Genomic DNA, 26,854 nt, shown 5'->3' on the forward strand with positions numbered 1-26,854 from the left:
GTTGCAAGCACTGTAGTTAACTTTATTGATCAAAAGGAGTTAGTAGAGGTTAAGTGCCAAGAGGCAGCTGCTCCTTCAGGTGCCCTGGCCTTGTCACAGACCCAAAACACTCTTCAGCCTCTTGCTGGGGCTCCCTCGAGGGCCTGGGTGCAGCTTGTTTTCAACAAGGACGCGTTTTGTTCGTACTGTGTGTGGGTTCAGCCCTTCTCCCTAACAGCAGCTTCTCAGGAGAAGTCAGCACAGAAGCTGAAATGCAGCTCAGCTCCATCCAGGGTAAGCTCTCAATGCCTGAACCCTTCTAGGACTGGAGTGTTAAAGCACAGATAACACCAGAGCAGGTTACGTTACATTACATATTGTTTTTGATACAAAAACATAAAATATCCCCTATTAGCATCAAGAAGGCATCCAAGTTTTAATACTCTCATTATAAAATTGTGCCAGCATTTTTACTGAAAACAATATAGATCTTGTATATATTTAGTTTTGGTTCTGTTTTCGACAAGCAGTTGTGTGGCTGCTACCAAACCCCAACCGCAGTCTGATGAACCTCAGTACAAATCGCATGCATCACAAATACATAAATAGATCTAAATGACCCAGTATAAAAAATACATCCTATGCAAGAACGTCAGGTATACTAAAAATCCCAGAACGGTTTGGGTTGGAAGGGACCTTAAAGAGTCCCAACCCCACCTGCCACGGGCAGGGACACCTTCCACTAGAATCAACCTGTGTGTGAAAATTCAGACTTAATACATCTGTTCTCCCTGAAAGCAAAGGTGGCTACTAAAATGTGGCAAAAGCAGTAGACAGGAGCAGAAAAAATACTGCAGAATTCATGTCTGACTTATTGCTACATGTAGATTACATCAAGGGTAATCTGTTTTTTCCTAATCCTTGAAAGGTCAAATTGTGTATGGAATTCTGAACGCAGAGTAAAGAAAAAAGCACTTCTTATAAAAATAGCATCCATTTAAGTTAGATAAATCCTTATAAATACAAGAAAGAAAACAGTTACTCTACAAAATATTAATTGAGAGCACATGTTCCTGAAGCACCAGCATCACATCCCCAGGGTAAGGACCTCAGTGAGGTGTTTATCCACACGGCCACAGCGCTCCCTGCGCTGCCAGAGCTGCCCCACGGGGCCCCAGGCAGCTGCAGCAGGCCTGGGGTCTGAACCCCAGAGTTTTGGGGTTTCCTCTGTCCAGGAAAGGACAGAGTTTTGGGCCAGCCCTGCTCCAGTGTTCAGCTCCTGCAGGGAGAAGCACGTGCAGGGATCACACGGAACCCCAGCAGTCAGTCACACACTGGGGTGTGTAAGAGGCAAGATCCTGTGACTTGGAGTCACACTTCACCTAACAAGTGCTGCAGCTGTGTGAGTAACAAAACCTGCACTCTTCTGCACCTGTAGTCAGTGTCAACGTTCAGAACTTCATGACACAAACTAACTCTTTTGTGGTAGAGGAAGCAGAGAGGATCTGAGGGGCTTTTAAAAAAACAGTTTGGAAAGCTATTAAAACATAAAAGGTTTAGAAACTTTAACATTTTTTGTGTTTGTAGCATTACAACTTTGGTGTTCAGATATAGCAAATCAGTATATGCATGTAATCAGCCTCATCCAGACAGGTGTTCTATAATGAAAAATACTAATTCCATTTTCAGTGGTAGAGCTGTAGGATCTGACATTTCGCCGTGAATCACAGGAAGGAGAGCACTGTCCAAGTCGTTCAGGTAGCTCTGTGGAAGAGGGTGCCCCCCAGATCCTGCTAAGAATTCAACCTAGGAGGGAAACACACTGATATTAATTAACACTTCTTGTACTAACAAGACTATGCAAAACATGCTGTAACACAGTAAGAGAATATTTCAGCTACCATGAAGTGAGAAAGTAATGACTAAGACAGCTTCTTCCCCAAATGTCATCCTTAGCCTGGATCCTGGGTAGGGCAAAACTCTATAAACATTCATGGAGAGATCCAAGGTATTTACAAGGGAAAATACTTCAGTGGAAATGGAGCATGTGCAATAAAAGTTGAAAGCTTACCATGTCCGAGTCAATGGAAACTCTGAGTCCTATCTTATTCATCCCGTTATTTTTCAAGGTTTTAAGGTGAGGGCAAAGAGCAGTGCTGCAGGCAAGGGCAATCTCTTTTGCAAACTGGTGGGGAACAGCACTGGAGAGTTCATGATCCTTTGCAAAATAGTAAACCTGAGATCAGAGAAAGGGAAGGGCAGTCAGCAGCCTGGTACATCCCAAAGTTAGAAAAAAAGAGTAGTTTAGGATCACATAAGACCAAACAGGGCAAGCTTTGATGCTGGCAAAGCACCCAAGCAGTTCATCCACACACTCAAAGTACTTCAGGAGCCGTGGGAATTCCTGCGTTAGGCATTTACAGAGCTGTCACTGCCAACAGACTTTAGTCTTTTTCAGAGGAGAAAAATGACAAGTGTGTAAACTCACCAAGCAGCTGCAGAGAACATTCTGTCTGGCAGGATGGCTACACATAAAATCAGCTCATTTTAATAGTACCACTTAGTACTATCACATTACCACTTAAATATTCAAAAAGCAATAAAAAAGGCTCAAGAACTATGTAATTCACTAACTTCAGTGCACTTCATAACTTTTCCCTCTCTTTCCAAGTCTCTGTATTGTGGTGCTTTTTCGCTCTGAGTTCCTTCCATTGATTTTCCATCAACTGGGCTTAAAATTCTATGGAAAACAATAGTGTGATTAGTAATTTAAACAACACTTACAGTTTAGATACAGTAACTTCTATGAAATAATATTTACCCATCCTTTAAGGCTACTTAAACACCTTTACAACAAAATACAATACAGGACTTGCACTATGAAAATGCAGATGATACAAAAGGAAATATCCTAAAGAGGGAACTAACACAATTAATAGAAACCTAATCTTGCAGGTTTAAGACACTATAAAACCATCTTTGGTATCAAGCACTTTCTGTCACAAGAATACTTTAGATTAATTTCAAGAAACTAAAGGGAGATATTTGAACATTGGGAACAAGAATTCTCTCAGATGTCTGGCTTGGGTAGTACATTTACCCTTTGTTTGTTTTCTCTTCCTTTTCTACCCAGCAAATATCTACGTATTCTTTCACGTCCCCTGCATCCGCTTTTCCACAGGTTATTTTGAAGTCCTTCTTGTCTCTTAATGCCTGACGTAGGCTTTCCATTGTTTCTTGTGTTATTTGTACCATTAGCCCATCTAGAAGAAAATCAGTTAAAATTCCACGTTGTCCAAAGGAAAAGCAGCACAGCTTCTTACAGAATCTTGGCTTAAGTTCTACTGAGACCAACCGTCTCCTACAGCTAATTAACAAAGGCACAAAAGTACTCCCTGCCCCACCTACACCACTAAATGTTACATGAAAGTGGAAGAAAACCTATTTTGTCAATAGAATTCAAACTAAAATATCATTTTTAAATTATTTTTGAATTTTTTTTTGCATACATGTGCCAATATGTGTATTTCAGCAATATGGCAATAAAAATAGTTCCGTAAAGGACAGACCTGCCCTGATTAAACAGAGTTTAAATCTGAACATTTTAGAACAAGTAGGTGAACTACAATGTATTTTTATGCAGCATTTCTTTGCAATAGGTTTCATACAAAATCTAAAAACTGAAATGTTTAGCTTACTGAGGCAGAGAGACCTTGCACAAGACTGCAGCTTTTTTTTTTTGTCTTTTTAAGTCTCTTAAGAGGAGAGCAGAACAAAATTCTTACCTTCAACTATACTGGATTTAGCTAAAAATCCTGAGGATGTTTTTAAGGCTCCATTAAACACCACAAAACTTGCACCTGTAACTAGAAAACACAGGAAGGAAGTGAGCACCACTTTGTGTCACTCCAGTCAGTCATAGCTGATTGAACTTGAACTCCTCTTAAAACACAATTTAATGTAACACCAGAGATGCGTTTTCCGTGCAGCCTAACACTGAACTTCCATTTCTGCTCTAGAAATGTGATTTTTCTCCCCCAGACCTCTTACCTTTCCTGGGCTGTCCCGTGGCACTGGTGGCCTGTGTGTGATAGACGCCCTGCTTGTTCTGCACACACACCAAGTGAGAGTCTGCCTCGGTATTGAAACTGGCTCCAATGCTAATTACATGTTCGTTAGAGGAATTGATCACCTTCATCACCTGTCAACACAAAGTTTGTCATTACACTGGTAAATCTCACCAAGAGAGGGTTTTTGATTTTTTTTTTTTTTTAATTACTAAGCAAAACATCATAATCAGGAGATCTGTAAAAGGGAATATTTGAAAATACATGCTGAAAGATTTTGAGTAAATTGCAGATCTTTCAGTGCTTAACAGCTGACCTAAGTCTTAACTGCTCATTATCCACCTTCCAGCGTATCACAGAAGGAAGTGTGTGCTCAGGTAATTGCATGCCCTTCCCATTACACATTTAGGTCAGTATAAAGTTCAGAGAGGGTTTTTTTCAAAGAGCTGATGGTAGAGGTATGACTGGTATTATACAAAAAATGGAAGACTAAAACAGCTTGGATTAGAAAGCCAATATGGGTGTACTCACCTCATTATACTTCCTCAGAGGTATTTTAATACAGCTTCTCCCCATTTCCACATGAACAAACAGGTTGTCTATGGTATGCAAAGTATACTGGTAATTTCTAAAGTCCTACAACAGACAAAGTATTTATGTTAGCAGACTATTAGGTATTGTTTTCTTACCTTTCCTTACCTTAGATGAAGGTACTCTAAAAACATCTGTAGGACATCCAAAAAATAGTATAAGAGTGGTTGAAAACCTAGGGATCCCTTTTTGCCCACCAGGTGTATGTGACAGGCATCTCAGTGAATGTATTAACAAACTCAGAGCACTGACAAATTACCTCTATTGACCAATGGGTTATTTACTCCACGGCTACTTCATTCACATTAGAATCCCAGTGATTTAGGGAGAGAAAAACTTCAACACCCTCCCTCTCTGATAGAAAAGTGAAGCATGGAAGCCACCGTCCAGATGGGTTTGTTTGCAGGCTCACAGCCTGTCCCCTACAGCTCTAACTTGTTACTTTACAGATTGAACAGTGCACCGTTTCTTATCCCTTTCTGTGACACAAGTAATCTCCCATCACCTCACACACTTCTGCAAAATTCTGTTTATTTCCAGAACAACAACATTAGGCATGAAATGGTCTCACTTGCTTTTACTACTTCAGCTGGGAAAAAAAGTACGAGCAGGCAATGAGTGCCTTCCTCCATCAGCACAGCTGCAGCAAGAAGGGTATTTACAAAACATCTCGATGCACTAAGGTTTCCATGGGACTGGCATCCAGCACCAAGGATGTAAATCACAGGCGCCCTTTGCCTCAGCCACTTGTGTGGGGACAGGCTCTGCATGGTCTCTGACTGAGCATCTGCATCACAGGTGCCAAGGCAGCGCCAAGAGAGCCTCCTGCAGCCATGCAGGGACTGCAACTCCTGCAAGGAGCACATATTGCCCCTGCCAGCTCCAGGCTGACGCAGCCACGAAGGGGAACCCCAGTAACTCTGATCCACCTGAACAGGAGCTCCACAGAAACCCCATCCAGCAGCTGCACAGCAGGAAGGCTGCCCAAAGCCCGAGGGGGCAGTTACACACCGCCACTGGCACACCACCAGTGAGCCTGGGAGGTGGCTCGTGGATTTCAGCTCCTACAGGAGCCTGCAGGAGTGGGAGGCTCCTACAGGAGGAGCAAACGTGCTGTTCCTAGATGGGGCACCTCCTCCAGCTGATTCCTGTGCTGGCAAAAAGGAAAAAGGGGGGCAAAAACTGCAGTTTCATCTCAGCTATGATGGTCTCCAGACCCAGGAGAGGAGTAGTGATTGCCCAACTGAGACCTGTTCTGCTTTCCATGGCCCTGCCCTGAATGCTAGGATGGAAAGTTCCACAAGTTCTATGTAAGTATCAGAAGAGGAAGGTTACTGGTCAGAAACACAGGCTTCCTGCAATCTGAAATCCAATTACTTGGGTAACAGAGGGAAAGCTTCCACAGGAAATAGCACGAATTCCAGACTTATGATTTTGCCAAAAAGTCCTTCACAAAAGACAGTCAAGCTGAATAACTGTAGCAAGGTTAAGTTTGTCTGACAAAGCAACTGGTACTGCAGCTAGTCCACAGCATCTGCCTGTCAAGTGTTTCTTCACATTTAAAATTGTCAGGTTTAAGACCAGAATCCCTGCACCACAATGATGCTCGGAAGAGAGAAATGCACCTGAACAATGACAACTACCAGCATCAATGCAAATGACATCTCCCTCAATCATTAAAAGCCTTTTTTCACAACCAGAACTAATCCATAACAGTACAAGGTGAAACAAACAGCTTTTTTAACTCTCTCACCAATGTTAAGTCAAGTATGAAGAACAAAAACATTAGCTCTGCTTTCAAGATTCAGCATTTGTTTGGAGGATATTTTGATTTTGTCTGGAGGTAATTTGGATTACAACAGGAAGGGCAGGCAATAAAGCATCTACTCACAACAAGTAGATTCATAATTGTGTGTCCAATGTCTCCAAAGAGTGGCTTCCTGTGCCTGACACTTACCACAGGAGTTGGATAGTCTAGGAAGAAAAAGGTCATATTTACCTATCATACTTACATCATATCCTACCTTACCTAGCATATATTACCTACCATATTTACCTAACTCTAAAATTTGCTATTCCAGTAGTTCTATAGTTTTTTCAGCTCTAAGCTTTCTCTAAATCTCAATATCTGACCAGCCAAAGGAAGCAGAGCCCCCCTCTAATTCCCAGCCACTGTGTGGTTCTCCCCCACCATGGCTGTATCTGACAAAACTGTGTTTTTTAACAGTGTTAAAAAACCCAAACACAGCAAGTGGTTAGGTAAGAGAAAGAACAACAACAAAGCAGCTGCCACCCTTGTCACCACGCAGACAGGATCTGGCTTGTAGAGGTCCACTGTGGGCTCCAGAAATCCATGAACAGGTGACAGGTACATGTTTATGTGCTGGACAATTCCCAGCTCTACAGAGAGAAGGCAACTGAGAGGAGTTTTAAAAGATTTTATCCCATATCATTCTCATTAAAGGATAAGACATGAGAGATGTAAAACTCAACACCATTCTATCAGAAACCAAGTTATTTCCTGGTTACAATTCCTTATAAATGTTTTTCAGGCTATTAGTTGTAGCCACACAATGCTGCTAGCACCTCTAACACCAACCACCTATTATTTTACCCCACCTGGTCCTGCTACAATGCATCTTTCACAGTTCTAATTCTCCAAAATATCCGGTCTTTTTGCAAGGCCGTAGTGTGAAATTTATTTCTAGTTCAGTCTCTTTCTCAGCAATGTCATCTCTATTCAATGGCCTTCCTAAGTCAGCACAACTTATCTCAGAGTTTGCATACACATGTACAAGGCTGTGTGAGCTTTCAGTCAGGTTTTGAGAATCCCTTAAAATTCCATTTCTCACATTTATGGACTTGCAGCTTCTACAATGGTGAGCCTTTTTACATGCCTAGATGTTTCCAAGTAATCAATACCTTTATTCAGTTTATGAAGCAGTATAATTTACCATTTTATCAGAGTTGTAAACTGGGCTGGTGAGCATCCCCTCAAACCTTTCTCCTACAACCAAAAAAAAATCTTTATATTTTACTGTCAGTTTTGGTTTCTTAGCTTTCTTATCTGCTAAAATTAAAAAAAAAAAAATCAAAGAAGTCTAGCAGGACAATGAACATTCCCAGGTGGCTCCGCATGTTTGGCTTACACAAGTGTAATATAAAATACTGCAAAGATTATTTTAAAATAGCTTGCTTGTCTAAAAAACTACTTGTATTTTCCAAAGGGAACTTTACATTTATACCGCCGCTGTTAAAACTCACCCCCATATTCTGCTCCCAGTCTCAACATCAAACGGATTGGAAACACTTTTGCCCAGGGTATTTCCAGCTTATGGATAAGAATGCCACAAAGAAAAGGGTTATCTGGTAGAATCTGATCATCAAGTTTCTGAAAAGTTGGTGAAACAAACAGGAATCCTCCATGCTCTTTGTTGCTGAGAAAGTTTTCTGTAAAAGTAATGTTTTCCATATTTTTTATGAACCTTCCTGTAGAAAGAGGAATGGAGAGTGTTTACAGACCTGGGTCACTCACACTTCTGTGCCAAGAGAACTGCTCTGAGCAGTGAGCTCTGACAGACTTGCAAGCCCACCATTCCCCCTGAAGTCTGTCCACAGAATAACCCACAGAAATGAGCCCTGTACTTCATCACTAAATAACCCTGACTATGAAACTAAGTTTCTCCAAACAAGTGCCTGAACTCCTAAACACACCAATTGATGAGTTCTCATCAACAGACATAAAATATTTACATTTATGAGCACTGTACTTCTACAAATGAAGTGCCAGGTGTCCTAAAAACCATAGACTCAAGGCTCATACCCAGAATCTCCACCACAATATGACTAAACAACAAAAAAACCTGCAAACAAGATGTTTACAGAAGTAAATTAAACAAACATAAATTCATTTGTTTCTGTTATTTAGAACTCTAGTCTAACACTCTTTCAACAGAATCGTCACACAAATAATTCAAGAAAAATTACCTATCAACTTTAGGTTTTAAAGATCAGCAAGAATATTCTACACAGGAAGAAGTTAGACATTAAAATGACACACCTTTCATTGCATCTTTATAGATGTCAAGAAATAATTTGAATATTTCACTAGGGAAAACATCTTCATCTGGCAAACGCTGCAACAGAATGACAATTTCTGCCTGACCCAAACCATGCAGTCCATTTGTTGAGAAGCACCAGCACTTTTCTGAGGAATCTTTAAAAGATAAGATACCACAGTAATGCTATTTTACTGACAGGAAAAAAATATAAAAAAAAGGCTTGATTTAATGGAAAAGAAAATGTGCAATACTTACATGTTATTAGCTTCACATTGACAAGCAAGTTGGCATTTAGAATAAAAGTCAATGGATTAGGACCTCCTTCCCCAAGCAGCAAGGTGACCTTTTGGTGAAATGGATGTTCCTCCACCAGAAGATCTACATAAATTGACACATGATTTAGTTCAAAATACCACCCAATGACCCAAACCAAGAATCAGTTCACTGTATGACACAGTCATCCCATCCTCCTACCCTGGTGGTTATTCCCAAGATTTGAATACCTACAGATCTACCAGGGAACAGCTTAGCCTAAGATTCAAGGAACATAGAGAACTGAAGCAGCAGCTTCTAAGAAAGGTGCAAACCAGGGCTACCCTTGCTCTGGAAATCCCTGACTGAACGTGTGCTGACTCTTCTTCCATACCCTGATTCTGTCAGGTACCTCTGATGAGCAGAGCCACCACCATCATGCAATTAAGTGGTGACCCATTCTTCTCATGACATACTGATCTTGTTACAAGTGCACAGTCATTACCCAACAATCTAGTATTCAACAAATAAATTACGTGAGAATTATATTAAAATACAATTTTTTGAGCCTGTATTTACAAATCTGGGATAGTGGAAGGTGTCCCTACCAGTGGCAGGTGGTGGCACTGGATGAGCTTTAATGTCCCTTCCAACCCAAACAATTCTAGGATTCTGTAAGTATTAACAATTTTCTCAAGATGTTAGCAGATTTTACCTTTCCCATTTTCACCCAGTGCAAGCAGAAGTGGTGGCAGCTGATCACCGTCAGGAAGAAGGCTGACCTCTCGTCGCACCCAGTTTTCTACCCCACACAGTGCTCTGTAACTTGAGGCAGAGACAGGCACAGCCCGTGTGCTCTGACCCACTGAACTGGGACTGCTGTTCTCTGCTGCTGCAGGGGAACACTCTTCAGCTCCTAGAGTGGCAGATCTGTAGCTAGGTGCCGCCTCACTCTGGCCTGGAGCAGCCTGCTGTGCACCATCTGATGGAACAGAAGGATGTAATTCCTCCATTCTTGTCATCTTATCTATTTCTTCTGTCGGTTTTTGATTTACGTCAGTTACCAGGTCATCTTCCTCTGGGTTTGCAGCCTGTGGAGAAGAAATAATAAAAAAAAAAAAATCTACACTGTCTCATAGTGAGCTGAACTTTCATTGTTAGTATTCTAGAAGCAAAAAGAGAAAGAAATCTCTCACAAAACTTGAGAATGCATTTCCTTGTAATAAGAAGAAAGCCATCAAATCTCTCCTGGATCCTCTTCTTTTTTTTTTTTTGTTTAGGAGTTACATGGGTGAGGATGCATAGTTAATATATTTGTTTGGTAACACAAAATGGATTGGCACTTGCATACTGCAAACATATTTCTACAATATTTCTACTATTCTACTAATAGCTGAAGTAACTGAATAGATACTAGGAGCTAATAGTTCAGTCTGATTAATTTCTAGTTTGGAGTCCAACTCACACTGCTCCCTCAGCAAGACAGGTATGACAAGCCATGAACACAGGCATGCTGAGATGTCAGCTGCCATAAAAAATGAAATAAAATCAATCCCCCAAGACCCCTCCAGCTGTATCTCATAATTCCAGCTGCAACTCCCTCCAACAAAAACAGATGCAGGTTATCATTCTTTAGCCTTGCATGCTATACCCAGAGGGAAGACTTTGTCCATACAACAAGAAAAAACCTGGCATCTTTATGCTTGCCCTGTGGCAGCTCTCCTGGTGTCCCATCAGCTTCCAGCAAATCCTCCATTTAACAAATATACTGCCACAAAGTTAAAAGAAGCCACCAACTCCAAAGGGAAGACTCCACAAAAACACAGACGAAAACAAGGCTAAATTGGCTAATAATAGACTTCTTCCCTGAATCTGCTTGTGGGTGTTTCATACCACTTGGCATTTCTGCCCTTCACACACCCTGTGGCAGCACTTCCAGGATTTTGTGTTGCCTTTGCTTCGGAGCTGCACTGTGCTGGTTTTGTCTGGGCTTCTGAGGCTGCACAGGAGAACTATCAGCTAATTGTCTTCCACTCACTTTGTCCATGCTGCTTTTAGTTTTAGACATTGCTCATCTTCTGCATCTTTCTTTCCCCAAAATGACAGACAGGATATATCTTTTGTTTACTCTAACTCTTTTTTATTTGATTACTACAGTTCTTCATGAGTAAAAGCTGAATTAAATGCTATACACCTCTTAAGTGTTCAGATCCTCTATATACAAACAATAATGGTCTGTTTTTTCAGCTTTAACAACAGATCTTAAAAACTCTTGAGCACTGTGAGAATCATGGAATTTAAGTTATTACTTGAGACAGTGCTTTAGTGCTATGTTTTGTCTTAAAAAGGCTTCACCCGAGGAACCTTGCTAAGTCTTTCCACAGCAAACTTACACCTATTCTTTGGACTTTTCTTTTAAAGTGCAGTTCATTCACCAGTATGCATGTGACTCATGATTAGAGAACCAATCCCCCTCTCAGTTCAGTATTAGCTTACACTCAAAGCAATACAGTGATTTTGCTGCACCCTATAATGGGGTGTTACAAGGCACTAAGCAACTTGGTTGGTCTAATCCATCAGGGAAACTATAGCAGGTCACTGGAAACAAAAACCAACAACCACAAACTTGTACTATAAGCATGTTGCTAATGACAGGCTTAAGAACTGTGGCTGAGGTCACCTTCACAAAACTGGTTCATCAAATACCGTGTACTGAATAAACTGCTTTGGCAAATTTTCAACCACACCAGTTTTGAAGTTCACAGACACCTCAAACCAAACAATGTTTTCCTTTGAAAACGTTGCTTGGTTTTACTCAAATTTAAAATTACTACAATGTTTTTCAATCCAAGGACTTCACAGCCGCTGCCCAAAATGTTGTTTCAGATTCCAAAGGCTGTGACTCAGAAGCCATGGTGTGTAAGGGCCCCATCCATGGCTAGCAAAGGTCTCCCAACAGGTAATCCACACAGTTGAACCATCCCGACTCCTACTGTGGGCATCTCGGGCAGGTCTGGGTTCTCTGGGCTGGAGTCCTGTGACCTCTTTGCTCCTGAGGACAGCTTTGCTGTGTCTGCCACTTCCCCGTTTGGCAGAATGCCATCTGCAAACCAAACCCTCTTCTGCTCTCGGGGGCACAGCCCTGCGACAGGAGAGAACAACAACGCCGTGTCATCGCGCTGCTCCAGCAGCTGAGAGGGGCAGAAATGAAGCCCCTTCTCCCCACCAAATGTACACAGAATGTCTCTTCACTGGAACAAAGCACAGGTCCACAGTAGCCAGTGTCCAGTCAGGCAACATAACCTCTCACTTGCAGAGGAAGCTGCCCTGCTACGGTTAAATCTATCAATTGGTATTACAGAAGGATACTTCCTCAAACATCTCTCTGTAGTGACATAATGAAATGCATATCACAACTAAAAGATGGGATACACTCTAAAAAAAGTTGATTTATCGATTTGTTTAACAATGTGTTTTCTTTGAAGAAGGTCAGATGTTTAATAAAAGTGGAACAAAGACATTAGTTAGCCACTAATCATTTGTATTTACACAGATAATGAAGCTTTGCTCCTCCCTTGTAACTTCTCCCTGAACAGCTACTCTTTGTTTTTACTCTAAGACTGGCAGTCCAACACAAGCTAGAGATCTCCCAAGAGACGTAAAAATTATAGAATGAACGGCTACACAAAAAGATTTACAATGTAAACAGAGAGGGCAATGACAAAAGTAACAACCACTTTTCCTGAATGGGAGATTTAGGACCAGCTGGGGCCTGGCACCAAAACTGGGAAGTGAAAGTGTTTCCATTCAGAGTGTTCCTGTTTCACACAAAAAATAAAAATCCCAGACGTGCTAAGCAGCTCTTTCCAAAGAGACTCTCCAAGTGTTAGATGTGTGCTATACTGAGGATCCGTACCTTCAGGACCAGGCTGTTTAAGTGCTGAGATAGGCAGCAGTGCAGATGGTGAAGGAGAGCTGGCACCCCCGGGTACCTGGGCCTCCTCTACAGGCGGAGCAGCGGAAGAATGCTCAGAGGAGACACTGGAATTGGGGACAGGACCAGTTGGACTCATCATCCTTTCAAATGCCTGTGCTAAAATAATGCAGTTAGTTTTTAAGATCGCACAATTGATTAAATTTCATTCGCAGAGCAGTACTGTGGGTGGGTGGGTGGGGTTTTTTTGGCAGAGGCGATGCACAGTTTGTGATCTAGCTATGAAAAATAAACACTCAAACTGTTGTATGGAAGAAAATTTAGATTTATTTTCTACCTGCATAATTGCCTCATTTCTCATGAGATAAAGAGACCTCCCCTTGTCCTCCTGGGACAAGCAGTGACTACAGCACTGCAGCGACTACACCACTGTGACCCCCGGCCCTTGGGGCAAACACCTGTCACATCTGTCAGGGTGAACTCCACTCAGGTGCCTATTAAAAATATGACATGTTTTCAACTTGTTATTTACATACTCGTCAACAGGACCTCAGTTGTTTCTCCTGGTGTTTCCAAAAGCATCCATGGGTAGCTTCCAGTTAAGAAAAGGTTATCTGATGAGTCGTTTACTGCAGCCCTGGTAAGTGACTTGTAAAAACACCAGGACAGGAAGCAACATAAAGTGGGCAAACATGTGAGAACAAGCAGGGATGTGGCCTTTAAACATGCACAGGGCTACTCTGGAGTGAGGATAACTTCTGCTAGATTACTGCCACAGATGACTTAAATTGTATTCTTCTATAACTTTCTGTTTAGTCCTATGGAGTTAAAAACTACTTTTTTTTTTTTTTAAATAAAAAAGCAACCAACTTGAGACCCAAAGTTCAAAGTAAGAACTGTAATCTAACTAAGGAACAATTATTCTCTTTATTCTCCATCTCAGCAATAGGAAAGCCTACACCAATTAAAGCAATCAAACTCCCCAAAAAGAACAAAGGTTAAAGAGATAGTTCAATGATTATTGCAATTACTCAAAAAAAACCTCTTTATTAATTTACCTTTATTAATATCATCATAACAGCCAGTGCAGACTCTTGCTTCCTTCTCCATGTATTGCAGTTTGCATTTTCGTTTGCAACAGCTACCACAAAAAACCTGAATCAGAAAAGGATTGTATTAAATATTGCAGACACATTGGACAACAAATAGGAAAATACACTTTGCTTCATTCTAAACTATCTGCATTCTTGTATTCAAGCCTGTATTGTAATCCCTGACAAAGAAATTAATCCCAGAAAAAAAAAATGAACAAAAACAAAACCCATGATACACACTCAGCAGAAAGCAGCAACATGGAGGACCCAACTGAAATTATAATAAAATTCTTCTCTGAAGTGATGAAAAGCATTTCAGGTTGCACCACCTATCCCAAATTCTTCTCAATCCTATTGGGATCCTGCTCTAGGTGTTCTACATTAACTAACAGTGCCAGGGCCAAGGACTGAGGCGCAGAGCTGGGACTTGCTGTGGTGCTTTAGGACCATCTCTGCAGCACTGAGTGCTCACCACGGCCCTCAGGAAGCTGTTACCAGTCTGCCAGGCACTCGAGGCTGCTTCTCCAGCCCACAGCTCCCTGCTGCAGGCTGCTGGGGCAGGCTGGCTCATGTGCTGGGGCTGCTGAGTGGCTCTCCTGCTCCCTCAGCAAGAACAAGCAGTGCTGCCTGCGTGGGACGAGCTCCCTTCAGACAAGCATTTGCAAAGAACGCTGCTTTGGAAGAACAGAATATGCTCTTCTATTCCAACACGGTATATATCCTGCCTATTCTTAAGCAGAAACGGGGAAAAGCGTGTCTCATTAGCCTGGACAACATCTACAAAACCCCAACCAAAGAATTATGTCTTTAGAATAGCTGCTGTTTTGCAAGAGTTGCCATAAATATCTGGAGCTTTTTTCACTTTCCCCTTATGTTCTTTCAAGGATGATCTGCAAGTTTTTAAAGAGTCACACCATTTTTAGCTCTGTGCATTCTCTGGAGCCTTTATAAAAGGTCTTCTGAAACCCCTAAAGGTCATCTCTACTCCTAATTGCTCCCAACTGAGAAAAACAAAGTGGATTCAAGGCTGGAGGGGGGAAGGGAGGAGGGAAATCCCAAACAGGAGTGGCACAGGAAAAAAAGTTATTACAATGAACTCTAAGCAGGAAAAGTCACTGCAAAAGCAGCAATTGATCAGTGTAATATGAGCTAAAAAAAGAAACTACTCCAGCTGCTTCTGGATTAGTGCCACAGGTGATCTACCTCAACAGGGAACGCGCATGCTCAGTACATATGTTAAGAATGTAATTGATGAGGATTAATTGCCAATCAGTTATAATCCACTTCAGGGCTTCAAAATGCCAAGCAGCACAATCCCCAGCAAGGAGTATTCTCCTCACACCCTTGGTGACACTGGGACCTGCAGGGGACTGCAGGAGGATAAATCCTAATGCACCTAAAAGGTGAAGGCAAACTAAGGGACGGGAGAAAGGAGGTGAGTAGCAGGCTGTTGAGCAAACAAGTGGGTCCTGGTTGAACTAGGAAGAAGAAGGGCACCACAGCAAGAGACAAACACCTGGACACCTGCAAAGCTGTTTGGCCTTGTGAGGGCTGCAGAGGGGAGAGAAAACGGGGACCACTAACTTCACACTTCCCTCTGGCACAGATGCCACAGTCCACAAGTGTTGCTATTTTCATTGATAAAAAAAGAGGTATGGGAATCCATACAATTGTTTTCTAGGACAGTCCACAGAGGACAACTGTGAATTCCAACCAGTTTTCCCTTATTTCCCAAATGGCTGAAAACACAACAAACAACAGCTACACAAGGAATGTCTGATTTGGGATTTTTTAAGATTAAAAAAAGTTGCTATTAAAAAGACAGAAAGTCCTACGAGGCAGAAGGTTAAGCTGCACATTCAGAAAAGCTGTAATTGCACAGCACTCCCATATCTGTACAGTTTAGACAACCCATGCTGCCTTCACTCACTCTCCTAATAAAGAGACATTGTGATGCTCCCTAATTACACTGCTGCTCTGCCACGAGCCCCTCAGCTGACACACTCACAGCTGTCAACAGCACTGTGCAGTGAAGGGTCTCCCATCCCCACCTCTAGACAAGGTGTGAGAACTTCACAGAACATGTAAAACAGGAACCTCAAGTCCATCAGTCTTATGACTAAAACAGAACCCACTCTGAAGGAATGTGCTTTAAACCATCACAAAATCTCACCAGGATATTCTGGCAGTAAGTTCAATGGCTGCCAGGTCAGCACAAGGAGTTCTTCCATTTCCTGGACACCTCAACTCACACCTACAATTTAGTTCACACTGGCTGCAGCTGACTAAATGAGCATCATGCTTTGAAGACACAGTGCTAGAAGAGAGGCAGAAAGAAAAACTACCGTGCCTTTCCAGGTGGTGCCTAACACTGGGAATGCAAAAATTAAGTACTGACACTGGACTTTGCTCTGTCTCCTCATCCTTAGAGCTTACAGAGCAACTTTGAACAGTGAGGTCACTAGTATTGCTAGCACTTCCATTTATGCACTGGTACAAGCCACAGCTGATCACTAGGGAATTCTGAACTGAGTACCAGCTTTGGCATCATTTACTCTCTGTGGAGGACCTCAGGCTGAAGAAAAGTTCTGCAATTACTCACTTTGCTTGGTGAGTCACGTATTTTTCCCCTGAGATGAGTTCCTTAGAAAATGATACATCTAAACACACCAGAAGACAGATTTAGACCATAAATCCTTTTGCATTGGTAGTGCTGCTACAGCTCCTGAAAGAACACAATCCCTTCAGTTTCATGGGCAGTGCCCTAGAGCTATAATGACTAGTAAAACCACTGGATTCTCATCCTGACCACCTCAATTTTTTAGAACATAAATACTTAAGTGAAAAGCTCAATTAACGGGCTGATTCATTATGATTATGATGAATTAGTCCATCATCTCATCTCATCTCATCTCCCCTACTCTATGCAAAACACATCAACCTAGCCAGTAATGGCAGGTAAGAACACACTTTGTACTTCTCTTTAATCACAATTTTCACAAAAAAGGCCATATGTTTCTTAATTAACATCAGTCTTCTCCAACAGTCTTCAGGTTCCTATGGAGGGAAAATAAAACCCGGTCTTTGTTAAATGAAGTACTTTGAGCCTAGAAAACTGTCAATATTCTTTCCCTTCTCTGTCTTGGTTATGCCTAAATGAGAATGTCCATTTCCTGTCACAGCACAGGAGCCCTCCCCAGGAACTCACCTTCCCACAGGCTCGGCAGTGGTGTCGTCGCTTTGTGAAGGTGAACTTGGCCTGGCAGTTCATGCAGTTGGGTGCCTCTGAGTCTGGGACCCACAGGGGCTGTTTCCACGACAGAGCTGCAGGTGCTTTACGTGGCTCAGCAGTTCCAGAGCTTTGATTTCTTCCAGCTTCAGAGCTGCTTTCCCCAGGGTCAGTATTACCAACATTTACGCTGGTGTCTGAGAGAGGAGCTTCTGGGCTAACACAAGCACATTCTTGGTTTTCTCTTTCAAGTACATTTGTTCTATTCAGTTGTTTCTGACCAGCAGCTCCTTGGGAAAGGTCAAGCAACTGCTTTGGTCTTGCACCTTTAATACAAACATCAGAAGCCAGAGCTCCACTGCCACTCTCAGTCATGCCTTGACTTTGAGATGTGCTGACCTCTGCTGCACCTTCCACTTCATTGTCAGGAATAGATACTTTAAGGTTACTATTAATGCTCGTTATCTCCTCCAGTTTTGTTTGCATAAGCTCTTCATCGACCTCTGTGAAATCCAGGTTGCTCAGATCTGTTAAACTCCCTCCATCTGCATCAGCTACCACCAAGTTACCATCATTGTCTGAAGACTTCAACACACTGGACTGCTGACTTTGTCCATACAAGAAATCGTCAAGCTCAGCATCACTTATTAGAATATCACTTTTAATAACACTCTCCTCTACAGCAAAGTCAGCCATAACAGAGCTCATGCTCTCATCATAAAAAGTGTCTATGTCAACACCATATGGCTCAGCTCCAAGGTCTAGAAAAGCAGAAGCAGAAGCTTTGATTTGTTGAGAATCACTATCATCAATTACATTCTCAGTATCGTACTTCTCTCCATCCCTACTCTCTTCTGCAATACTTTCACTGATTTCAGCTACATCTTCTTGCTCATGCCAGCTAGTATTTTCACAGGATTCCCTGCCAGGGAGATGAGTTTTAAACTCTCCAGCATGAACAGTTACAGTATCACTAATAACCTCCGCCACTGCGTTTTGAGGTAGAGGATTAACCTTTTCTTCTGTTACAACTAATGAACCACACATGGACACAGGGAGGGAAAGACAAGCCAGAGACGTCTGGACATCCTCGGCTGACATACACGACCTGGAAACACTGCTTGGTATCTCACTGCTATTAAGTTCTTCACTATCTACATTCTCTTCTGTGCCTTTCCTTTCCAACTCTACTTCAGCTCCTATTTGACACGAGGAGCCTGCTAAGACACAATTTCCAGGTAGTGTTGCATTGCTGTTGTGTAATGGATGCATCTTTGGCAGATCTGAAGGCATGGAATCAGCATTACTCCCCTCGCTTGGGTCTACCTTTCCTAAGGCATTTCCTCCATACACTTCTTTGCTTGCTGCAGAGCGTGCACTGTTGTTTTGCGGTTCAAAAGGCAGTTTTTCACAGGCTTCCTCATCTTTGGGACCGTGTGCATTCAAACTCTGTGATGTTACAGTGACATTTTCAGCATCCAGGGCAGCAGCTTGTCCAGGGTGGTTGAGTACTTCAGTGCACTTTACAGGTTCTGTCCGGTGTTGATCATCACACGGACCCAGGACTGCTCCTGCAGCGTGACTCTCTGGTTTTAAAGCGAAATTATTAATTTGTTCTGCTGTAAGATGCCCTGAATCTTGTAACACCGAGTCCCCATCACTCTGCCGTGTGCTGGCAGCCCCGCTGCAGCCAGGTGAAGTCACACAAACAGGAATGGGGACACAAGACACGCCACAGCCAGCGGGCCCCTGGCTGCACGGGAACTCACCCGGCCGCAGCTCCTGAGCCCCTCCTGGAGCAGCCCCTGAGGGCACTGAATTCGCTGTGTCACTGACAAGATCACACACAGGCAAGCTACACCTTCCCAGGCTCAAAGCCTGAATTTCCTTTAGGGCACTGCTGCCCACAGTGGACAAAAGGTCAGGGCCAGCAACACCCTTCTCTCTGGGTGGTGAGAAGCTGAGCACGTCACTCGTGCCTGCAGGGGCACAGAGAGAGCTCTCCTCTGGGGCAGGACATCCAGCAGGATCCTCTGGCAGCTCTGGTGTGGGGTGTGCATGCTCCAAGCAATCCAGGACTGAAGAGAGCTTTGAGTCATATGGATTCTGAGGTGTTCTGAAGCACTCACATTCATCTATTTTAAGCAAGAAGAGATCAAAAGCAAAGTTTATAAGACTCCTCTCTTTCCACGGTGTACTCCCTCTCAACCCCATCTATTCGTCAATACAAGATTTTACTTAGCAGATGTTACTTTCAAACTCCATGGTAACAGTAATTTGACCATGTACTTCCACTAAAAAGGCAGTGCAGAAACCAACCTGTATTCTGCTCAAATTCATCAAGCAGTTTGTCCAAGTCACAGACTGCAGCTTTAAAGTAACTGTCCATTCTAGTCACAGTTCTAGTGAAGCTTTAGCCTTCTTAAACCTACAGAGAAAAACACAGCATTTAATCCAAAGCATTTTTTGTTTACAAAGCCCAAGTGTTCATACTAGACAGCAGCTCATATAAGGTGGTTTTTTTTTTAAATTTTTATTAATACTCCGTTCTGTCTCCATGTAAACAAAACCTAAGCACAAACAGGGCTGCAGCCTCTAAGTATTCTGGCTATGCTCAATGTACTCAGCACTATGAACAATACACCCCCAAATTCAATTCAAACCACAGAATTGAGGCTACCAATTAAAAAAAATAAAAAGCATCTGAAAGCATCTGCTATGGCATTACAATGTCAGCAAGTTTAAAACCAGAAGGAATATTAGGATCTTCTAGTCTGACCCTATAAACATTTTATGCCACACAGTTCACAGGCAAAAAACTAAATAGGCCATTATTGCCTTTCAACACAATGGAACTGTGTAAATAATAATAATAATAATAATAATAAAAATTAAAAATCCAACATGGTAATTTGCTCATAATTTCTGCTCTACTCAAAACATACAAACAACTATACTTCTGAGACCCCAACAACATTATACTGTTATTATAGATTTACCAGCTCATCAGAAAGCTATTTATTTATCAATCACATTCCCCACTGCAAAACACCCTGGTTTAGTTGTTTAATGAACCTTTCCAGCCACTCAATTTCAAATTTTTTTTGGTCACTCAGAATTGCTTTCCAACTGTACATTTTCTTCAATGACTGAACACTCATACAGCAGAACTACCTACCAAAAATCAATATTTACAGTTCCTTTGAGCAAACTGAAGGGACTGAGATCCATTTAGTCTAATGTCTGTAAACCACGCCTGTGGAGAGCTGTCCAGTTTTCTTTCTGCTTTTATCAGTGCATTCAGCCTCTGCACTGGCTGACCTCACAGCCTACCCCAGTGCAGCTGGTGCTCTGACCACTTAGTAATGCCCATTCTTCTAAAAGCTCAGAGCCCAAACAAACACTTAAATCCTCTCGCACCACTCACGCCACCCTGCAGCTACACACCTAGATTCCATGCCTTACCTGCCCCCAGGCTCTAAGGTTTCCCCTCACTGAATAGCTCAGATCAGGAACAAGAACACTTGAAGGCAACGTGTAGCTCGAATAGAGGCTTGCAGAAGCGTAAGAAAGGCCAAACAAATACGCAGCAACGCAGTGCTTTGTGCCCACGTGCAAGCCAAAAAATGAACAACCTGTTTGGGTATCCGTGGCCATTAGCCAGTCACAGCCAAGGTCCTCGGGCTGCTCTCCAATACAAGTGTCTGACCGTGGTCTAGAGGGCTCGAGGAGCAGCAAGCACAGACTCGGTGCCCCTTCTCCTCACCCACCTGAGCACAGCTCCTTCCTGCAACAACCACGACCTCCCGGCAAGGGGGATGCAACAACACGAACTGGAAGGCATTTCAGTTAAGAGCCATACACGATTAACAGCTTTTGGTGATTCACTGGGAGCCATCAAAGTACAGATCCCGTCCCTAAAGCACGTATCTGTGGGCAGTCAACAGTCAGACCGACCACATAAACAAGAAATATTGAGGGGTTACAAGAAAGCCGGGCATCGGAGCATGCGTAATGCTGGTTTGTGTCCTCTGCAGGTATTTATTATACAACCTCAGCAGGTATCACAGATATCAGTAACAACAGAAGCTTATAAAAAACAAAAACCTTCCCCATTTGAAAAAAAAAATACAGACGAGAGGCCAGTAATTATTTCATCTACCTTTGTCTTTTATTTAAAAAGGCCTAGAGAATATTCACTGTTATTCACTGGAGAACATTGCACGCTTGAGAGACACACAACAAATCCTGATTTAAGCATAAGGGCATTATTAGATGACAACACTATCTATTTTTAGATTATAATGCTAATTAGCAGGGTGCATTGATGCTGTACAGTGTTGGCCCACTAAACTCTCCAGAAAAAGGAAGAACTCAATGAAAAGAACTGTAGAACTAAAACCATATGCCAATATTTACATCTATTTAATACAGATTAACTCACTTCTACAGAAAGCTCACCAAACTATCATACCTCAGTCTACCAACCCAGCAACGTTGCTTTGTTTAAGTCTATTTTTTAAATAAAATGATTATTTGACTCGAGAAAGTATTTTGAATAACTAACGTAACCTTGAAAAACTAGCTTGTGTATTATTCCTAATTTCATTACTATTTTGTCAAACTTTTCATAGGTTTTCATCTTTCTACAAGAGACCTACAAGCAAAAAAACTGAAACTCACAACAAAATCAAAACTCCCAAAACAGGGCAGACCAGCAGTACCCCCTTGTCCCTCTCTGTCCCGACTTTGTCTGTGCAGACTTTGGTCTGCATCACCAAAGAATTGTAAAAGCCTTCTAGTTCCTCATGTTTCAAATCCTCTTTCAGCGAGAGGAACAAGTTTTATTTTCTGCTGTCTGTCTCAATGTTCACATTATTGGATTAGAAGCTATGAAAAAGCTCTGGTGACACATTTTTATTAAATGGCTGCTTGCTTCCCTGAGCGAAGGGTCTGGAGGAAGCACGTGCGTTTGTTCTGAGCATATTCTTTTAAGACTTAATACTTGTAACAAAAGAATTACACTGTATTCTAACTATCAGAAACCAGGAGCACCACCTCTGAATGCGTTTTTTAGGCAGGGACAACTGAATTTGTCTTTTAGAGCTCTGAATACAGTCACTAGACACTCTCTAAACTGGCTCACAGATTAGTCTTTTTTAAAAATAAACATAATGCTTATAACTTTATCTGAGACAATAAGTCCCTAATAGTGCAAGGAGACATAAAACTTTATGCTCTCACCAGCTCCATGTTATGGATTTAAAAAAAAAAAAAACACTTTTAAATTATATTTCAATCACTGTCTGTTAAAGACTATATACTTTCAGATAAAGATTGAGTCTCTTCCTACATAAATATTTAATCTAAGGTAAAATAGCAGTCTGTCTCAAAATGGGACAATAATGATCTAAGCACAAAAGGTACTACCAAAAAGTGCACACTGGACATGTCACTTCTCCAGATAAACCTCAGAACAGGCTCATCTGAGATCTCCAACAAATGGTCTGACACACTCCCAACACAGCACCACACAGGCCTAGGAAACTGAGGCAATAGTTCCACCACATTAAAACTGTTAACTATTAACTGTGGAATGCAAATCCTGAGATCTCCATGACTGCAAGTGTGACAGGGTGTTTAAAAACACTTCACAGACCTCAACACTTCCTTTAAATCCTTTATAAATTACTTATCCCTTCTAACCTAACAGGCACATATTCCAGAGTTCAAAACCAACATTCCACTGGGGATTTCTCAACACACTCTTATTTAAAGGAGAAGATAACACGAGGCTGCTGGGACACTGGGTGGCCAACTTACGGGATGGATTGTCAGGGCTTTTTTCCAGATACACTCTGTAAATGGAGGCAGTTAGCAGTCTTCAGTGGTACTAACTTGCAGAACAGAATGGACAGGTTATTTATGACCACCCAACCAATTCAAGGTCTGCAGACAAGCTACCTTCTGATGTCTGAGAACCCCTGAAAACCACTCCCTGTGGTGTTCACACACATGGGCACCACCAGACCTGCAGTTTGCTACAGCCACTCCCCACTGCAGGGGCCAGGCCTGCTTCTACACAGAACATACCAGAAGAGCCCAAGCTGGGGTTTGGAGGCAAAGGAACACACAAGCAGGGGCACGGGGGTCTCCCCTGCAGAGGGATGACCACAGGATGACCACCACCTCAATCCTCATCACCACAACCGCAGTCTTTTTGCCCGCTGGCTACGCTGTTTCAGCTCCATCACGGTGTTTAATTACCGTGTTCAGCCTGAGCAGAAAGCTGAACTAAGGACCGTGGGAGCGCTGAAATGGCTTTTTGCACCTCACCACCCCAGCAGCCACCTCGGGCAGAACAAAACCTCCAACGTAAACACGAGCACCAAGCACCAAGTTCACAGCGGAACGCTCACGGGCCGCTGCGTGGCCCCTCTCCCTCACTAAGGGTGATGCCATGGTGATTTTTGTCTTTTCTTTTTATGTACCTTTGTTATGGTACCCTTAACATACACACCTGTAATTCTTTAAGCCTAATACCGTAACATAATCCTGGTATTCTAAACCAAACTCCTAAAAGCTTCACGGTCAGAAGCCAGAAAACCTTACACTGTCTTGAGAAGCCCCTCTAAAACACACCCTTACGCCCATCTAAGGGAAAATACTTTAAAATAATCACACTATTTATTTAAAGCTTTCATTGAAACGTCTTTGTTAAATAGACTAATTTACAAAATCTATAAAATTGTATGCCCCATCTACCACACGTATGCATTTTGATATATTCCACCGTGACAAACTGTTACACCATAAAAATCCTTATTGAATATCAAAATAAAAACCTTTTTATCCCTTACCCGTGTCTAACTCTTAATTCTAAGACCAAGGAAAAGGCACCAAGGGTACTGAAGGAATTAATTACCAGCTTTTTCCTTCTCAGCCCCCTCCCTAACACCATACACCCACACATAGGCCTGAAGCCCTGAAGGCAAAAAGTTTTAGGGAGCAGCTGCCCACAGAGCCCATCAGCAACCAACCTGATGGAGAAGCTCAGCACAACTGCACAATCACCGCGTGAAAAATTTAAATAGAAACAAGAACGATTCGTGCTGAGCAGAACAGCTTATTGTCCGAACCGAAAGCTGAGGTGGCTGCTGAGGAGCTGAACCACGGGGTGAACAGAAAGCCGCAGAAGTTTTCAGATGTGTAAGGGCGAGCCTACAGGACACACCACAACAAGTCGTGTCGTCTGAAGAATGCCGTTCCGCTAGCGAAACACAGACTCTTGAGGAGGACAGCAGCAGCAGCGTGATGACACTGCCACCCGCACGGCTCCACCCCGCATCACCTCCAGCTTAGGAGGGTTTTCGTTCATTCATCCACCCGTAGCACCCTGCTCCTGTGAGCTGAGAGCAGCATTACTCACACCAGCCAGAGAATCGCAGGCTCCCTCAGTTACAGGGCTGGAAGGCTCCTCTGGAGCTGCCCAGGCAGGGTTGGAAGGCTCCTCTGGAGCTGCCCCGGCAGGGCTGGAAGGCTCCTCTGGAGCTGCCCCGGCAGGGCTGGAAGGCTCCTCTGGAGCTGCCCAGGAACGTGTCCAGCTGGGGCTGGCATGGCTCCACACAGGGACACTCCAGGCCCTCCCTGGGCAGCTGTTCCAGGGCTCTGCCCCTCCACGCACACAACTTCTTCCTCCTGCTGCCCTGCAACTCGCTGCCCTTGATTTTATGGGCAGCGCTGCTCCCGCTGCCGCCGGCAGCACCGAGCAGAGCCCGGCCCAGCCTCTGGCAGCCCTGGCAGATGTTGGATGGATGGATGGGATCCCCTCTCGCCCTTCCCTTCTCCAGCCTACCCAGGCCCAGCTCCCGCAGGCTCAGCCCAGCCCAGCGATGCTGCAGAGCCCAGATCCGCTCTGTGCCTGCCCCGGAGCCTCTCGGGCAGGTTCTCCTCTTTCTCCTGCGGTGAAGCCAGAGCCGGTCACGGCACACGGGAGGCGGAGCAGAGCGGCTCTGAGCCGCAGCGCGGTCCGGCACAGCAGCGCTGCCGGCAGCCGGCCCCGCTCACCGCCCGTGCCCCCCGGCAGTGCCAATGGCCAGCTCTGTGCCAGCGCCGCTCGTATTTAAACACGCACTCGAAATGCTCTACACTGTCCGTTCCACTCCATATGCCATGTGTGTATTCCATATAACCTATAAAATAATCTCACCGACTTTACTTCATATACCACATATATTCTCCACATACCCTACACGCTGCTCTTTGTACATATACTACACTCGACATGCCGTACGTAAAAAACAAACGGAAGCAATAAGATCACTAACACCCACAAACCTCCGGGGGCAAACAACCCACCCAGGCCGAGGCCAGACTCCCACAGCCGCGTCGCCCCGACCTCACCCGGCCGGTTCGGGGCCGTCTCGGGGCCGTCTCCCCTCAGGGCCCGCCCCGGCCCCGCCGGCGGCTCCGGGCGGCGGCCTCGACCCTCCGCTGCGCGCACCGCGCCTGCGCGGCCACGCCCATCCCCGCCCTGCGCGTGCGCTTCCCGCCGCGGCCGGCGCGGGGCGCCGCCCAGGGAAGGGGCGGGGCCACGCGGCTGACGGACAGCGCGAGGGGGCGCGGCACTGCTAAATGGGCGTGGTCGTGTTCGTGATTGGCACTGCAGGAGGGCGGAGTCGCCGACTAGCCTGAGCCCCCGGGGGGCGGGGCCTCTGGGAAAGGGGCGGAGCCTCCCGTGCAGGCCACACCCCCCCGCTGTGTCCCGTACCCCTCCGGCAGGGGGCGCCCCTCCCGCCCAGGTCCGGTGACGTCACACCTCCCACAGTGACGTCACTGCCGCACCATCAACCCCCTCAGGCCCTGCCCGTTCTGGTGACATCACACGTCCCACAGTGACGTCACTACTGCTCCATCAGCCCTGCCCGTGCCCATTCCGGTGACATCACACCCCAGTGACGTCGCTGTCACTCCGGGGAAGGCCCAGGGCAGGCAGCAGGCCGCTCCCCGGTGGAGCCGGTGCCGTGGCCGCTCCCGCCTCAGGAGACGGAGCCCACCTCCCGCCCCGCTGCGCCCTCAGCCCCACCGCAACGCCGCCGCTCCTGCTGTTTCCAGAACCTTCTCTTCCACGGAGCCGCCCCGCGGCGCCGCCCCTCTGAGGCGATACGCGGAGTAAATAAATAAACAGCCCCCACAGCCTGGGGTAGTTATGCAGTGGGTATGTATGTCAGCACCAGGCACAGGTGAGATCGCTCTCCAAAAACCTGTGCCCCGAGCCTCAGTGTGACCCACACCTTTATTCCCAAAGCTGTTCCATATGCAATACATTGCACAACTTTTTCATGCACATTCAACCCCTGGCCCCGCCTGTCCTCGCCTCTCATGCTAAATGAGTCCACGCCCTTCTGGGCACGCCTGGTTTGCTGTGGTGGTCGTACGGGGGTCTCTTGGTGGTCCTGAGGCTGAAGATTGTGGTCTTCCTCATGATTGAACTTTTGAACTTTTCCCCTCTGCGCGTGCGCTTTTGGTCCTTTGCTGTTATCTGAGTACGTCTGTCAGTCTTGATGGGCTTGGAGACAGAGGAGCTTCTTTATCTGGGTTCTTTGCTTCTTCTGGTATTGTTCTTTATGCAAGAAGCTTCAGGATTT

General features: G+C 44.2%; 1 protein-coding gene across 3 annotated transcripts; it reads right to left on the minus strand.

Moving 5' to 3' along the window:
* Window position 1: 1 nt before the first annotated feature.
* Window positions 2–25,681, minus strand: ZFYVE16 (zinc finger FYVE-type containing 16). Of its 3 annotated transcripts, none has more exons than XM_054002524.1 (18): window positions 25,611–25,681; window positions 19,527–19,635; window positions 17,187–19,342; window positions 13,943–14,039; window positions 12,867–13,043; window positions 11,944–12,092; window positions 9,666–10,041; window positions 8,954–9,076; window positions 8,698–8,853; window positions 7,902–8,126; window positions 6,529–6,611; window positions 4,578–4,682; window positions 4,030–4,180; window positions 3,765–3,845; window positions 3,080–3,242; window positions 2,614–2,719; window positions 2,051–2,215; window positions 2–1,785 (listed from the first exon to the last, which is right to left on the minus strand). In XM_054002524.1, exons 2-18 carry the CDS (start codon window positions 19,594–19,596, stop codon window positions 1,621–1,623), a joined length of 4,548 nt encoding a protein of 1,515 aa, XP_053858499.1. In that variant the 5' UTR covers window positions 19,597–19,635; window positions 25,611–25,681; the 3' UTR covers window positions 2–1,620. The 3 variants fall into 3 exon arrangements, with proteins under 3 accessions (XP_053858499.1, XP_053858498.1, XP_053858500.1); XM_054002523.1 differs by lacking the exon at window positions 25,611–25,681 and adding an exon at window positions 25,545–25,570; XM_054002525.1 differs by lacking the exon at window positions 25,611–25,681 and adding an exon at window positions 25,545–25,570 and having other exon boundaries at window positions 1,771–1,801.
* Between the last annotated feature and the right edge of the window lie 1,173 nt (window positions 25,682–26,854).

The sequence above is a fragment of the Vidua macroura genome, chromosome Z (genome assembly GCF_024509145.1).
Source record: "Vidua macroura isolate BioBank_ID:100142 chromosome Z, ASM2450914v1, whole genome shotgun sequence".
Taxonomy (NCBI): Eukaryota; Metazoa; Chordata; class Aves; order Passeriformes; family Viduidae; genus Vidua; species Vidua macroura.